Raw genomic sequence first — 15,790 nt, 5'->3', positions numbered from 1 at the left:
AAAAACAAATCAGACGGTACCTCAAGGGAGTAGAACGACCCACAGATGATTTGTCTTATTTGTTAGCGTCTTCAAGCTCTTCTTCTTCGTGGTCCACCGTGTACTCCTCACTAGAATTGCTGGGATCGGAAGCTGAGTTCAGAACCTCTTCATTTTCGTCTTCCATGGAAATCCCCTCTTCTCCTTTTTCCCTAGGGTTATTTAGTTTAGAAATTATTGTGCAAACTTAAATATAAAGGAATTTGACGGTAAAACATTTGCGAGCTTTTTGTGAAGATTCTATTAGAGACTGTCGAGGAGGCTACCATGAAAATGGATTTTGGGCTACAGTGCTTTTGAGAAGTTGAATAACAAAGGGTTGAAATCAGGCCATTTGGCAATGCTTGGGTTCCTTTGATTTCTCTTTCGATTTGAAATTTATTTCTAAATCATTTTTTTTTAATTTAATTTTTTTAATAATATATTTGCCCACGTCAGCGAGTGCCCAAAGGGTACCCAAGGGCGGATACCTGTAGTGGAGCTCATTTATAAGTGCATCCATAATTAATGGGATTACAAGAGTAATTGAGAATATTGTATTACATTAAAAAGGAAAATATACAAACTAGAATTTAGGAAAGAATTGAAAGAATAAAGTAGAATAATGCAGGATAGTTGAAATTTTTCATCTTGGACTGTCTTTCCATATTTGTAGACTGTTGTCCATTTGACCTCCAGTCGAGCCACTCATTAAGCCCCCATCTAATCCTTCAATTGCTGCTACATAGGATCCTTTGTTCTCTACTGAATGTACTCTAAAGTATTCAATAAGAATTGTAGAGAGAATGAAAAATAAAATATTTAGTTCTTTAATTTTTTAGTTGAATAAAAAATTAAGGAGATAAATGAATATTTTATATTAAGTTTATGATTATACATAGAATACTACATTTGGCTTGTGTTTAAAACTTAATGATTTTTATCTTTTCCATATATAAGATAAAAAAATTACAATAATGAAGGTTAAATACATAAATTACATATTTATTGAAATTATTTAGATTCATATCGTATTTATATTGAAACTAGTCAATGAATTTATGATAGTGCTAACGGGTCGCCCAACGGTTAGTGCTGGGTGTATTGCTAATCTATTTATTTATTTAGTTTTTCAACTTTAACAAATTTTTAATATTCTTAATCATTAAAAAAAATATAAAAAATACACATCACCATTGATCTTTATTTTCTTAATCATTAAATAACATAATAATAATAATAATTAAGTGATAACTTTGAGTGATATCTTTGAAATGCTCTACTAGCATTTTTCATAAATTTATATTTTGTACTCTTTTATACATAATATAATATGTTTGAATCGCAACAAATGTTTTTTAATACATTTTTATTAATATTGAAATACTTGATTCAAAATTATCATCAATTTGTTAAATCATCTGATTCTTGAATTCGTCTTTATTCAATTTCGAACTAGTTTTCCGTTTTTCAAGTCTTGATGTTTATTATGTTCCATACAATTATTTACTTTTTATGAAATAATTTAATAGGAGATTTAAATAGTGAGTTGAGATGAGATGAAATGAAATAAAATAAAAATAAAATAAAATATTATTTAAATATTAATTTTATTTTTAAATTAAAAAAATTAAATTATTTATAATATTTTATATAAAAATTTAAAAAATTTATAATAATTGAATCAAATAATAAAAAATAAATTGAACTCTTTTTATCTATGTAATAACTAGATTATTTATTTATTTTTTTAATTTTTATAAATGAGCAAATGAGACAAATTTGTCAAGGAGACGCACCGAACCAATAGGAGCCAAATTCGGAAATTTTGGAATTTCAAAGCTGTACGCAATCGATAGACAGCTGTCATACAACTGTCATTTTCTTTAAAAATCTCCCTACCTTGGACTCCAAGCCACACCCTTTTCTATCCCTAGTTCAATTTTATTTTTACCTTTTTGATTTAGAAAATTGTTCTAGGGTTTGCTAAATTTCTTTTTAATATCTGCCAGCCACAATAGCAGTTGAAGAAAGATTTAAAAATTTGCTCACTCTATATGCAAATGTGAGAAGATTTTGAGACAAATTCACAATCTCTTTGATCTCTACAACTCATAACAGGGAGTGAAAGTTGAAATAGATTTGAAAATTTCTTCTCCTTATGTGCAAGTGTTAGAAGATCTCAAATCTTTTTGAAAACATTTATGTGGGTTTTAGAGATCTTGGGTCAATTTTGGTTGGTTGGAGAATATTTTGTTAGGGAGATATTCTTGGGATCTAGTTTGAGAAGGTAAAAGGTCTCAACTTTATTGTACTACTGTCTTCAATCTTCTTTTCTGGCAGTTTTGTCATCTGCCTCTTTAGTTTGTTTTCTCTGAACTCTCTCTTTGTCCAGTTCACTTGCTTTTAAGCATATTCTTTCGAGTTTTCTTTAATTAAAAATTGAGAATGCTACGTTAATTGTTTGTTGGTAGGGATGTTAGCATAATTTTTTGTTTGGGGTTCTGTTTAAGTCTCCCCTTTCGTCTGTCTTTTTTTTTTCACGCAAACAAACACCTCGTCGCATCCTTCTCCGTCCCTCACATCCGTCGCTTACGCACTCCACCTGCTCACATTATTTCCTTTCCTCTTTTAGGTTCAATTTGTCTGGTTCTTCTTTCTGAATATCTCCAATCTATTCCACCTGCCTCTCCCTGTGTGTTCACTCAATATATATACGTAATCTTTTGCAGAGCAACTGCTTGCGATAGCAACAAAGCTCCATGTCCGTTGAATGCAAATGCAGGTTTGGATGTTGTATTGATTTTGCACCCTTAAGTGTATCTGTATATCTTCGTATTCTCACAATGCTTTGATTGGGCTCCTTTGTGTTGTGTGCAATTTTTGTTGTTCCATTTTGCCATGTTCACCGATATCTTATTGTTGTTTTTAAGATTTTGTTATTTGGTTCATTTGTTCTTTCCTCCCTTCATTTTTTTAGAAGCAAAAGTAAAACTTATGTATAAAAAAAAAAAAAGAGAAGTAAAAGTAAAACTTTATTGTTAGTAGAAGGCATAACCCAAGTACACTGAAAGTATACATAGAATACACTTCATAACCACAAAGCACTAGTGATGGATACAAGCAAACTATGAAAGCTATCCTCATTAAAAATAATGACCGAAGCCTAGGAAAATAGTGTGTTAAAAAATAATCTCTTCAACTTGTCCAAGGAACGCTCCTGGTCTTCAAAGCACCTATCATTTGTCTCTATTCACAAATATCACATAATATAAAGTAATGCTATATACAATAATGTGTTGTGCAAGCGTTGTGTACTTCTTTCGAAAAAGAGTGAGGTCTACTATTAAAAAATTAGTTTTTTCATGTGGATTTTATATTTACTCAATTTTTTCATAAGAAGTGTGTTGCGTTTGCGTACTTTATGACTACAAATATCATTTCTCTATAATATATTAAGTGATCACTTTCGGAGATGTAAACATTACCCCTAAGAATTGTCCAACATTTGAAAATATCCACTACCGTTCCCTCCCTTTATTCACTGAAAAAAAAGAGAACAAGGAAACGAGAGACTTCTTTATTGTTCTCTCTCTCTCTCTCTCTCTCTCTCTCTTTAACTAAAGAACACAAATCCATAATTGATATTGAAATATTAGGAAACATGGCGAATCGAACAAAAAATTAAAATGGGTGGGTTTATGGGCAAATTCTAAGGACATGAATTTAAGAAAGCTTCTATGCTGAAAGAGACAACTGGCCTCTGACCTTCTTGGATGGATGGACAGTTATTGGAACAAGCAAATATGATTGTGTAAACCCCTAGGGTTGGCTCAAGTAGTAAACGCCTTGAGCTTGGGGATATGCTCCCCTAGATTTAGGGTTAAAATCCTATTGGGTGCAAACAATCTCTATTGGTCATCGGATTGGTGGATTTTGTCATTGAATTACCCGATGCACTTGCGGAAAACTCCTTGTCGAGAGCTTGTGCACCCTTGGGATTAGTTGGGACTGTTCCTGGACACCCGATGCCAATCAAAAAAGAAAGACATGATTTTATATTTTACCCCTTCTCGCATGCTATCATTTTGTCTTATTGTAACTACCCTTTGTTATGTATTTGATTGATGCTAACTTCGTCCTCTTTTGTCATCTTTCCTTCCCACTCTAACCTCAAGCATTCCATAGAGTATAACCTTGTCCACTCCATGGTGTGACTCAACTTAGATCCTCCCTTGATGACATCTCAAATTTGGTTTAGTTTGGGGTTTAGGACTAGGGTGGTATTCGACGATGTTGTGATGACTGTAGAACTAGAAAGTAGTGACATAATTGTTTAGCGGTGATGGCCTACAAATAATTTGCATGCATATGTGTGTGTTTTTCTTTTGATTTTTTGGTATCCACCAAACAATATTTCCCTTTGTTTTCCTCATCTTATGTTGAAAGGGATGCAACCTAAATTAACTCGAGACAAAGATAACTATAATGCTTATCCTATTTTTTTGACGAGAAATTTTGGGACCGTGCAAATGCAACATGTCATGAATCCGTTGAAACCTTGGAGTCATGTAATGTGTTCCAGTACACAAATCATGTAAATTATTGGCTTTTTACCAATGAGATGTGGCCTATAGAAATTGTTAGTATCCAAGGGTTTGAATTTTAGACCTGAAGGGAACATACCCGCCAAAATCAAAACCCTTACTGCTTGCTAATAGTCGATGCTTGATCTCTTTTCTTTTGGGTATATTTTTCTTTTGAAATAACCACATCATAATTAGATATATGGAGCATAGCTTGCTAACTACACTGTGAAGTTAGTTGAAGTTTATAAAACCAAGGTTGATGGATGCATTGAGAAACATATTTAAAAACGAAATAATATATTAAGGGCTCGTTTGGACGTTTGGAGTATTTCAGAATTCTGTAAATAGTAGTGAAATGTTTCGTAAATAGTAGTGAAATGTTTCGTAAATAGTAGTGAAATGGTTTTGAGTTATGATATTTTATTGAGTTTGAGAAAGGAAAGAAAAAAAGCTGAAAAAATATTATAAAATCAAAAAATTGTTTGAATGTAATTTTTTAATATTAAAAAAATGTTTTTTAATATCACCTATAAAAAAAAATGTAATTTTTTAATATTACTTTTGTTTTTTTAATGTTACTTTTGCTTTAAAGTTTGAAAAGTTGTATTGGTTTTTTTGTTTTGTTTTGAAATTTATAAAAATTATAATGATTAGGTAATGATTATAAGAAAAAGTTGAAAATTAGAAATTGAAATGTGTTTATGTTTGAGTGATGTTTGGGAAGGAAATTGTGAAAAGTTTTGAGATAATCTCATATCATTTTATTACCCAAACATACACTAAAACCCTTATGTAATGACCGCCGGTATGTATCATACTGGCCACTGGTCTGGTACAATTATTATACTTGTTTTGTACCGGCCCAAATAGTGGCCGTACTGCTAATATTTTGGCCTGTACCAGCCCGTATTTCGGCCTTTATTTTTTTTTTCCCTTTATTTTTTCAAATTGTAAGCTCATTTTTTGACTCTCAATTCAAACTAGATTATTTATAATTTATATATATGTATTTATTTATAATTTATTTATATATAGACTATTATTTTGAAATATAATTTGTATATATATTTATATATATAATTTATTCATATATATACTCTCTCGAAACGGTACACGAAATGGTACTGGTACCGAAATATTTCATTTTAGTGCCTTGACCAGTACAACATCCTGTACGGTATTCAAAACTTTGCCCCAACCCAAAACCCCGATGCCTCTCTTTGTTCTCTCCTCTTGCGAGCAAACACTACCCCAGAGCCAGCCTCTCTCTCTCTCTCTCTCTCTCTATTTGCGCACTCCCTTTTCCACGTTGTGCCACTGCTATCTTGGCATTGTTGCTGCCAGTGCCTTGCTCCACAGTTCGTGTCGTTGTAATCTTTTACTGGCACTGGTTGCCGCTCGTCATGTTGGTATGCTTCTCCTCCCAACTCTCTCTCTCTCTCTCTCTCTCTCTCTCTCTCTCTTCAGTGAGTTTTCCTTTGATGCTCCTTGTTGTCTTCAGCTACAGCTTTGTCACATATGCCACCTTATCCTACACCGTTTGTCCAGCCCCCTACCTTGTTTGTCGCACACCGTTGCCCACACATTTTCCAGCTTTCGGTCTATGCTCGTTGCCCTTACCTTTGTCCTTGCTGTTGCTTACAATGTCCCCCACGCCACAACAGCACCGTCTTCCTCCGCTCAATGACCACTGTCTCTCAGCTTCAGGATCCTAAACTATGGAGGGTTGATTGGAGTATGTATGTAATTTGTCAAAATGTTCAGAATTGGAGTATGTGGCAATGCTTTTATTTCAGTTCTATTTTGGTAGGAACGATTGAAATTTGCAGTGTCAGAATAGTAACTAGCACAAATTAGGGGTTCCATCCTGAATTAAATTCTGGTTGTTCTAGCCTGTTCTGGTCCATTCCGGCCGGATCTCGGTATTCTTGCTAGAATGTGGACTTCAGTCCAAAATTTACCTTCATTGCATTTTGGTAGACATTTTTAAAAGTGAGGGACATTTATAATTCCCCTTCCTCCATTGACTTCTCCCCTCCCCTTCCCTGTGAAATCATATTATAAAATAACAAATCCCTAGTTCTAAGGCCTTGTTTGGATACAAGAAGTGTTTCATCTCATCTCATCATTACAACTTTCCTAAATTTTTACATTCACACAAAATATAATAAACGATTCAACTTTTTCAAATTTTAAAACAATAATAATATTAAAAAATAAGATTTTAATTATTTTATTCAATTTTCAACTTTCATTTCAACTAATTATCCAAACCGCACCTGAGTTAACTTCTAAGCTCTGTTTCTACTCTTCACAATTCACACACTGACAACCGGCTCCACCTACACAACCCATGTCGTTGCAACTCCTGTCGCTCTGTCGAAGCTTGGACCGCTCGCAAGTGTTGCGTGATCCACTCTGTTCATATTGTGTTCCTTACGTTGGTTAGAGATTGTTCCTTTTTATTTTTATTTTTTATTTATAAGTATTTGAGATTGTTCGTTAGCTTGGTAATTCCACTGTTTTGGCTTTTCTTCCATTGGTTTTCATTTAGTATGAGGGTCTTGGTTGTTGAAAATGGGGAGTGTCTTGAACAATAGGGGCACAAAACTCATGTCTGAAGAGTATCCAAATTTTCCTCCTCCCCCCATCTTTCCTTCGTCTTGTACATATTTAGAACCAGAACTATATAACTATAACACAACCAAATCTGTAATGCTTTAATGGAAGATCCAAACCACATGTTTTATACTCCAAAAGGACTAGACAATGATACAAATGGGTCCCCATTGGAACCTTATAAAAAGCAAAACTTCTCATTTACAAGCAATTTGGGATCTCATAAATCACTTACCCTTATCCTTATCATATGGGTATTACAAAATCTATATTGGGTTTTGTAATTGATCAAGAACTCAGATAGAGCCCTTTGAGAATTTCGGAGATTGCTTCTCTAATCTCTCTCTAAGAATACGGAGTTGTTGTTATGGGTTTTTTGGGGATTGAGGGTTTCCTCTGTTTGTAGCACAGGAAAAATTCAACTTGGCTTAATTAAAGCTACCATCTTGTTTGTAAAGACTTGAGTCTTGTTCATGGCTATTTTGTAGACAATGTGTGTAGGAGTCTTTTTGTCTTTATTGATATGTTGTCCTCCCCTTTCCCTGAGTGGAATATGGAATTTGTGAGAAGGTGAGCCTTTGCTTTACGAGAAAGCTCCCAACATACAGGCTACTGGCAAGACACAATGATATTGCTCATTTTGGAAGAAATATTATTTTATTTAGGGTTGGCTCAAGGTTGGGCTTCTTCATATCGATATGAAGATGCAAGTAATCAATGTTGTGGTTGTACAACGTTGTGTTGACTTTTATATGATCCACTTGTTAGAATGTTGCTTTGTTTTTGCTTTTATTAAGGACGTACATTACAAATTTTGAAAAATTGACAGAAGCAATACTTGCCTGAATTTTTATCTCACAAAATTTCAAGCAATTATTCTTTCTTTATTCAAGTCCTATTTCAATTGATTAAAAAATAGCTGGGATTAATTTATATTTTCTCCATAGTAAATTGTTGAAAAATGAGGCTCAAAAGTGAGTAGGTAGATACTCCTCAAAAGTACTCCATGGATTCATGTGGCCACCAACAAGTTCCATTATGTTTTTTCACCCTAAAATTCTTAGGCTACACTTGGATGTTGAGATGACTTAAGTTGAGTTGTGAATAATAGTATTTTGTGGATTCCATTGAAATAGGTTTAACTTTTTTAGGTTAAGATTGATTGAACTTTTTAGGTTGAAATGTATGAAGTAGGTTGATATGAGTTCAACTTTTTTATGGGAGCTTGAAAAAGTAGTGGATCCCATCAATGATTGGTTTGAGAGGAATTGAAACGAGTTGAGTTTGGTTCAACAATCACACACAACTTTAGTCTCACTTAGCTAGTTAAGTTGGCAGTAAATTTTGAGTCTCACACATAAAATAAATTCTAATATTTTCTTTTTTATTGGATGCATGTGTGGATTTGCGATGACTATCCCGAACGGTACACTGAAACGTATTGGTACTGAAATATTATGTTCTAGTACCTCAATCGGAACTTAATGCAAGACTTGGTCTGTGGTATAGACATATTTGATTTGATGTGGTTAGATTTGATTAAATGGGTTGGCTTGTTAAGTAACGAGTGCTTATGAAATATTTGAATGGACATATTCATAATTGGAGTAGTTTCGGAAGTTATTTTGGTTGGCTTGGTGTTGAGTGAGTAATAACCGGGTTAGTAGAATTGGAACCATGGGGTTATCTTCGTGGAGTCATTTAGTTTTGTCGACTTATTTTATTTGTGCTGGATTAATTTATAGTTTGTAGTAATTATGTTTAGGTGTTGATTGGTTTTTGCTGGGCACCATATGAGGCAACTTAAAGATGTTAAAAGGTTCAGGTAAGCGGTGCTTCTATTCTAGATTTTGCCTAAAAACTAACTAGGGTTGTTTTTATGAAAAATTTGCATATTTTATTATGAAAACAACCTTGGTCATTTTCTGCACTATTCTTTGTATCTAAACAAGAAAATGAAATGGTTTTTAGTTATGACTGGTGTAGACATAAGCAACTTTGGTACCTTGTTCTCAACTACATAAAAAAAGGGTGATTATGAATTCTTAAAATTATATATGATTAGATGATATTTATCTACTTAGTACTTTGTTATGATATGATATTGCATCTTAAAATCTTCTAGCATAACATTATGTTTCTTTTTTGACCTTACTGCGAGTGTAAAATTGTGGCTTCTGTTATTTTTTTAGTACCAACATCTCTGTTTCTGAGTGCATTCACTTTGAAGACAAAGTGGTTTTCTACGTGGTCTTTCTTGTGTGTACAATTGGGGCAACGAGTTTAAAAGGGGAGATTTCACTTATGTTTTTGCTCGTACTGGCCTCCAGGGGTAACACAACCCTGCCATGGGGTTTAAACATGGTCTCTGTTTTATTATAATATTGTTTCAGTTATGCTTTTGCCAAAAGTCTTTTGTTTATATTAGTAGTGTAAATAAATGTTTATGAAATATCGCTTTGTTATCTTGAGATTTTGTTTGGTTCTGCATTTTGTAATTGGCTCATGTTTACACATTAGTATGAGTTCCAGTGGACTCACCCGTTTATCTTCTCCATTTTTTTTTCCAGATGACTATGTTGGTTGTGACAGTTGGAATAGATTGCACATGAAGGATTAGAAGAGGAAGGTAAGATAAGTGTCGAGTGGCATAAGTGCATGTTTAATTTCTTTAGTAGTGTTCAGGGTATGGGGTGTAACACCTTACGTGCATGGTAAAGACACATTAAAAGTGGCATTTATTGAAAAATAACTGTAATTTATTTTTGATAAGTGAAAAATAACGATAAAAAATTAAAAATAAAACAACAATCTTGTCTGAATTGTATTTTGAGAGGATATTTGTTGAAAGAGTTATTGAGTGGTCTTGACATTTTTATAAGGGCTTTCATAAATGCTTGATCATTCTTTATGACTATTTCAATGCTTCTCGTCGGGAATAGTTCTCTGTCGGGAATAGTTCTCTGTTTCAGAGCACTACCTTCTTGATGTCTCTATTTTGTTTCTATTCATTTTGTCTCCTTTATTTTGACTTTCAACACTTGGGGAAAATCTCTCCTTATCGCCCACTCTTCTCCCGTATTTTGTCATAAGTACCTCTTTCATCTTTTTAGTTCACTCTTGGGCTATTTAGATGAGCGTGATATTCTCTTGGAGGTTTTTGGTTGATTTGAAGGTGTTAGTTCTCTAGGGTGGGTGGGTTGTCTCTTCGGATCACTGAAAGAAGTTTGAAGGTGCTCAAATTCATTTCTATTTGGTAAAATGATGTTGGGTTGGTTGGCAAACATGGTGGGAGTGTGTTGTGTTGGCTGGTAGTATTGAAGGTAGGTGGGCTTTCTTGGCTTAGTGTTGTTCAAATTCCTTTGGACACTCCTTGGTTTTAGCAGAATATGGAGATGGTGCTCGGCAAGGGTTTACTTCATTCTTGAGGGTGTAAAGGGGATGGGTCGGGGAAGTTTTGTTGAATTAGTTTGGAATGTGGCCCTCTCCAAGGCATGATTTTGGTGTGTAAACAAAGTGGGAGTTTCAGGTGGCAAACTTTGGTTGAGTGGTGGTTAGATACAATTCTACCATCTTCAAGTGGGATTCAATGTGGGTCAAAAGGTGTTGTATAAGATGATGGTGAAGCCAACTTCTTTCCAGGCTTCTAAAATTTCTAGGGATGATGATGGCTTTTGTGCAGGAGTTGTAGTGGTTGGTGGAGGCTCTAGTCTGATTGCCTCAAATGATGGAAAAAGCCACAATGTTCATGCAAAGGAGTGATGCTTGTAGTGTCCAGTGAGATATACATAGAAGAGTGACACCTAAGTATGAGTGCCCAATTATATAAGAAAATCATGGCTATTTAAGCCATTTAAATCTATTACAATCTACTGATGGAATAAAATATTAAAAAAAGTTCTATCATCGTCCATTGACCATTCACGATCTTTGAAGCTTCTTTCATTCCTCTTCCTTCAAAGATGTTCCATGGGCAAATTCCACTCTAGCAAAGAATTCATTTATAGTGTCATGGCCACCTCACAATGAAGTAGTATACCATCAACATTCTTGTTTTTTCTTTACACATGCAACACCAATCCATAATAATGAACTTGCATTTTCTTGGATCAACTAGAAATGATTTTTCCCAATGTGGTCATCCACTTCCATGGGAATGGGCTTGCGTTGTACATGATGTGGGACGTGTAGAATGAATGGATGGTAAATTTCTCTTTGAAGGCCACTAGTCTATCTTATCAGCCTCTGCCACCCTCACTCTGGTAAAGTAGACGAGTGTAAAACTCGGTGAACGCATTGACTTCCCCATCTTGTGCAGTTCTATAGAGAGTGACATTCCCACTTTCTACCTATATAACCCATTTTTTTTTTTTGGAACAAAAGCAATGAAAATTGCATTGAGACTTTTTATAATATGTTAGTTAAGTATTCAAGTGATTAAATCATAGTAGCTATTTTATAATATAAATATAGTAGTTGGTTGATGGGAATTAGTGGTTTCATAGACTATTAAGTAGGAACTATATTATAAAGATTGATATATGCTGGTGTATAAGCATATACTACCATATAGATACCATGTCATCATTGCAAATTTTTTTTTTTTTTGATAAGTAATCACAATCTTATTAATAATAATAGGTATAGCCCAAGTACACAAGATGATATACAAGAGATAAGACCTATCTAGGTGGCTGTAGTATTCACTAGAAAGTCATGTAGATTTTGTCCATTGAAGTCTATAGCTAGAGACCACAGGAATAAAGTACTGAAAAATAAGATACGAATCTCCTCCGTAGTCCGTTCCTTATCTTCGAATGTTCGTTCATTACGCTCTTGCCAAATGCACCACATAATGCAAATCGGTATCATCTTCCACACAACTTTGATTTGTGGATCGCCTCTTGGTATCGCCCAGCTGGCTAATAATTCCACTATTGACTTCGGCATCACACAATTTAGTCCTACTCGGCTGAATACTTCACATCACAATACTCTAGTTGTCTCACAATGTAGCAGGAGATGATTCACTGACTCACCATTTTTCTTACACATACAGCACCAATCAGTAATGATTACCCGACGCTTTCGCAAGTTATCGGTAGTCAATATCTTACCCAGAGCTGTTGTCCACATGAAGAAAAGTGATTTGGGAGGCGCCTGATTCCTCCACAATCTTCTCCATGGAAACAGAGAGTTTGGTATAACTGTAAGAGCCTTATAATAAGAGTGAACCGAGAAAGTATCTTTACCTGTAGGTTTCTACCATAGCTTATCTTCTTGCAAACCATTCGGCTTCATAGAATACAGTAGGTTAAAGAATACCGCGAAAGTGTTTACTTCCCAATCATGTGCTGCTCTACAGAAAGTGATATTCCAACCAACTTGATCCCTTGAGCGAATCACTAGGTCTGCCATTGAAGCTTCTTGATCGCAAGCCACTTGGTATACCGATGGAAAAGAATCCTTCAGTGCCTCCTCCCCACACCAAATGTCCCTCCAAAATCTTATACGTGTGCCCTTCCCCACCAAGAGTTTAGTATGATTGACAAGCGTCCCCCACCCTCTTCTTATTTGCTTCCAGATCCCCACTCCATACGATCCATTCTCTTCTCTAGTACACCATCCCCCCCATAGACTGCCATGTTTACTATCCACTACTAATTTTCATAAAACTTCCGGTTCCATATTATATTTCCACAACCATTTCCCTAGGAGTGCCCAATTGAAGGTTCTCAAGTTCTTTATCCCCAATCCACCTGAAGAAATTGGTCTGCACACTTTATCCCAATTGATTAGGTGAAACTTGAATTCATCCCCCAAACCACTCCAAAGGAAATCAGGGTACAATTTTTCCATCCTTGCTGCCACAAAAGTTGGAATTGGGAATAAAGATAGAAAATAAGTGGGTAAGTTAGAGAGCGTACTCTTTATCAAGGTCACTCAGCCTCCTTTCGATAAATACAATCTCTTCCATCTAGTTAATTTTCTTTCTATTTTCTCGATAACTGTATCCCAGATAGCTATTGCTCGTGAAGCCACCCCAACAGTAAACCTAGATATGTTATAGGAAGGGTGGCTACCTTACACCCCAGTGTGCTAGCCAACTGACGAGCTCTACTAACATTCCCAACTGGAACTAGTTCTGATTTATCAAAATTCACTCTCAAACCCGGTCCTGCTTCAAAGCATAACAGTAGCACTTTTAGTGTCCTTAGTTGTTCTTGTTCAGCCTCACAGAAAATTAGAGTGTCATCTGCAAAAAGTAAGTGAGAGATCGAGATAAAGCCCCTATTCAAATCACCCACTGAAAATCCAGCCAGCATACCATTGGTAACAAGCGCCATTAACATTCTACTTAGGGCCTCCATGATGACAACAAAGATGAGTGGGGACAATGGATCCCTTTGTCTTAAGCCTCTCGAGCTGTTAAAGAATCCTTCTGGACTGCCATTAATCAGAACTGAAAATTTTGCCGTTGAAACGCACCATTTGATCCACCTACACCATTTTTCCCCAAAGACACACCTCATCAGTAGGTAAATCAGGAAGTCCCAATTTACATGGTCATATGCCTTTTCCATGTCTAACTTACAAATAATCCCTGCAATACTAGATTTTAGTCTACTATCCAAACGCTCATTGGCTATTAATACCGAATCCAGTATTTGATGACCCCTAACAAATGCATTTTGTGGTTTTGAGATTATCTTACCAATGGCCGCTCCCAACCTGTTTGCTAGAACCTTTGAGATTATTTTATAGACCCCGTTAATGAGGCTAACGGGCCTAAAGTCCTTCACTTCCACAGCCTTGGTCTTCTTTGGAATTAAAGCAATAAAAGTCATATTTAAACTTTTCATGAATTTCCCAGACGAGAATAGTTATTGGAAAACCTTCAATAAATCCTCTTTTACCACCTCCCAACAAATTTGGAAGAACCCCATCGAAAAGCTGTCTAGTCTTGGTGTTTTGTCTTGCCCCATAGGTCTGATCACTTCATATATCTTCTCTTCCTCAAATGCTCTTTCCAACCATGCCGCGGTCTGTGGCTCAATGGAATCAAATACAAGTCCATCCACTTTTGGCCTCCAACCCTCTCTTTCTGTAAATAGCTGTTCAAAAAAATTTAGCACATGTTCCCGTATCAGAGGTGCCTCATTGCACTCTCTACCATTGATATTCAGCATCTCAATGGTGTTATTTCTCCTACGAGAGTTTGCCACTCTGTGGAAGGATTTTGTACTTCGGTCCCCTTCTTTCAACCACAATGCTCTTGATTTTTGTTGCCAAGATATCTCTTCAAGTGATAAAACTCTTTCTAGCTCTGAGGTCAATTTTGACTTTCTTGATCTTTCCTCTGTGGTGAGAGATCTACCTTCATTGATCCTTTCAAGAACCTGTAACTCCTCCATCATGTTTTTCTTTTGCTCCCCTAAATCATCAAAAGATTGGAAATTCCAGAGCTTTAAATCTTCCTTTAAAGCTTTTAGTTTGCCTGCAAGAATATAAGGAGTACCATTAAATTGGTAAGAGGACCACCAATGCCTTACCCTTTCCACAAAGCCCTCGCTTTTAAGCCACATGTTTTCAAACTTGAAGTACCGCCTCCCACTTTGAATGCCTCCTCCATCCAGTAAAATTGGAAAGTGATATGAGCATATACGCGGCAATCTCCTTTGACTGACCTCTAGATACTGACATTCCCACTCTGGCAATATTAAGAATCTGTCCAACTGTAACCACGTCTGGCTATTGGACCAAGTAAAAGGGCCACCAATGAGTGGTAGATCCACCAGGTTCAATTCAAAAATACAATCGGAAAATTCTGTCATTGCTTGCCGTAGATGACTGTCGTCTGATCTTTCACTGGGGAACCTTATGATGTTAAGTCCCCTCCTATACACCACAGAAGGTCCCACCAGCTGTGAACCCCTGCAAGTTGCTCCCATAGATGGTGTCTGATGTTGTCAACATTCGGTCCATAGATTCCTGCAAAAGCCCATAAGAAGTTATCCTCCACCATCTTTAAAGAAACAGCCACCATGTATTCCCCTATAACCTCCTCCATCTTCATAACCACCCTTTTGTCCCAGATCACAAGGATGCCCCCCGAAGCCCCATTCGACGCCATATAGACCCAATCTACATATGGGCAATGCCACACACTTCTCAGTATTTTTCTGGTCACCAGTTTAAATTTGGTTTCTTGTAGACACACAATATCTGTCCACCATTCCCGTAATAAGTTTTTTATGCGAGAGCGCTTACTATATTCATTTAGCCCCCGAACATTCCAAGACACTATTTTTGGCTTCATAACGAAACAAACATACCCTTCCCTTTGGTCCTATCTCGGCTTGAACTACCCTCTTTCAATGACCAATCCAATCTCTTAAGCTCCCTTCGTTTCTTGGCTCCTTTATTCTTAGAATCCGAGTGACCCGCCTCAATGGCCGTGAGGAGAGCCAGAAATTGTTCTTCATAGCCCACACACTTCATACCCACTATATGCTGAATATCTTTCACCTTATTGAAAACCCAATCCGACATCTCACACTCAT

The 15,790-nt window shown here is 35.9% G+C and overlaps 1 protein-coding gene across 13 annotated transcripts in view; it reads left to right on the top strand.

Moving 5' to 3' along the window:
- Positions 1-1,932: 1,932 nt before the first annotated feature.
- The window catches only part of LOC122281142 (protein MICRORCHIDIA 6), a 32,597-nt gene continuing 18,739 nt past the window's right edge, over positions 1,933-15,790 (top strand). The window contains exons 1-4 of one of the 13 annotated variants that reach the window (XM_043092432.1): positions 1,935-2,308; positions 2,654-2,803; positions 8,992-9,051; positions 9,797-9,855. Coding sequence is in view for 5 of the 13 variants with exons in the window: in XM_043092427.1 (XP_042948361.1) it covers positions 2,223-2,308; positions 2,751-2,803 (139 nt within the window). In the remaining 8 variants the exon portion in view is untranslated. Of the gene's footprint in view, positions 2,309-2,339; positions 2,804-8,991; positions 9,052-9,418; positions 9,559-9,796; positions 9,856-15,790 lie in introns of those variants that run through there. The other 12 variants (XM_043092433.1, XM_043092429.1, XM_043092435.1 and 9 more) reach the window with 12 other exon arrangements.

The sequence above is a fragment of the Carya illinoinensis genome, chromosome 11 (genome assembly GCF_018687715.1).
Source record: "Carya illinoinensis cultivar Pawnee chromosome 11, C.illinoinensisPawnee_v1, whole genome shotgun sequence".
NCBI lineage: Eukaryota > Viridiplantae > Streptophyta > Magnoliopsida > Fagales > Juglandaceae > Carya > Carya illinoinensis.
Note: the sequence above shows the minus strand (reverse complement) of the source record. Positions and strands in the feature narration are given on the sequence as shown.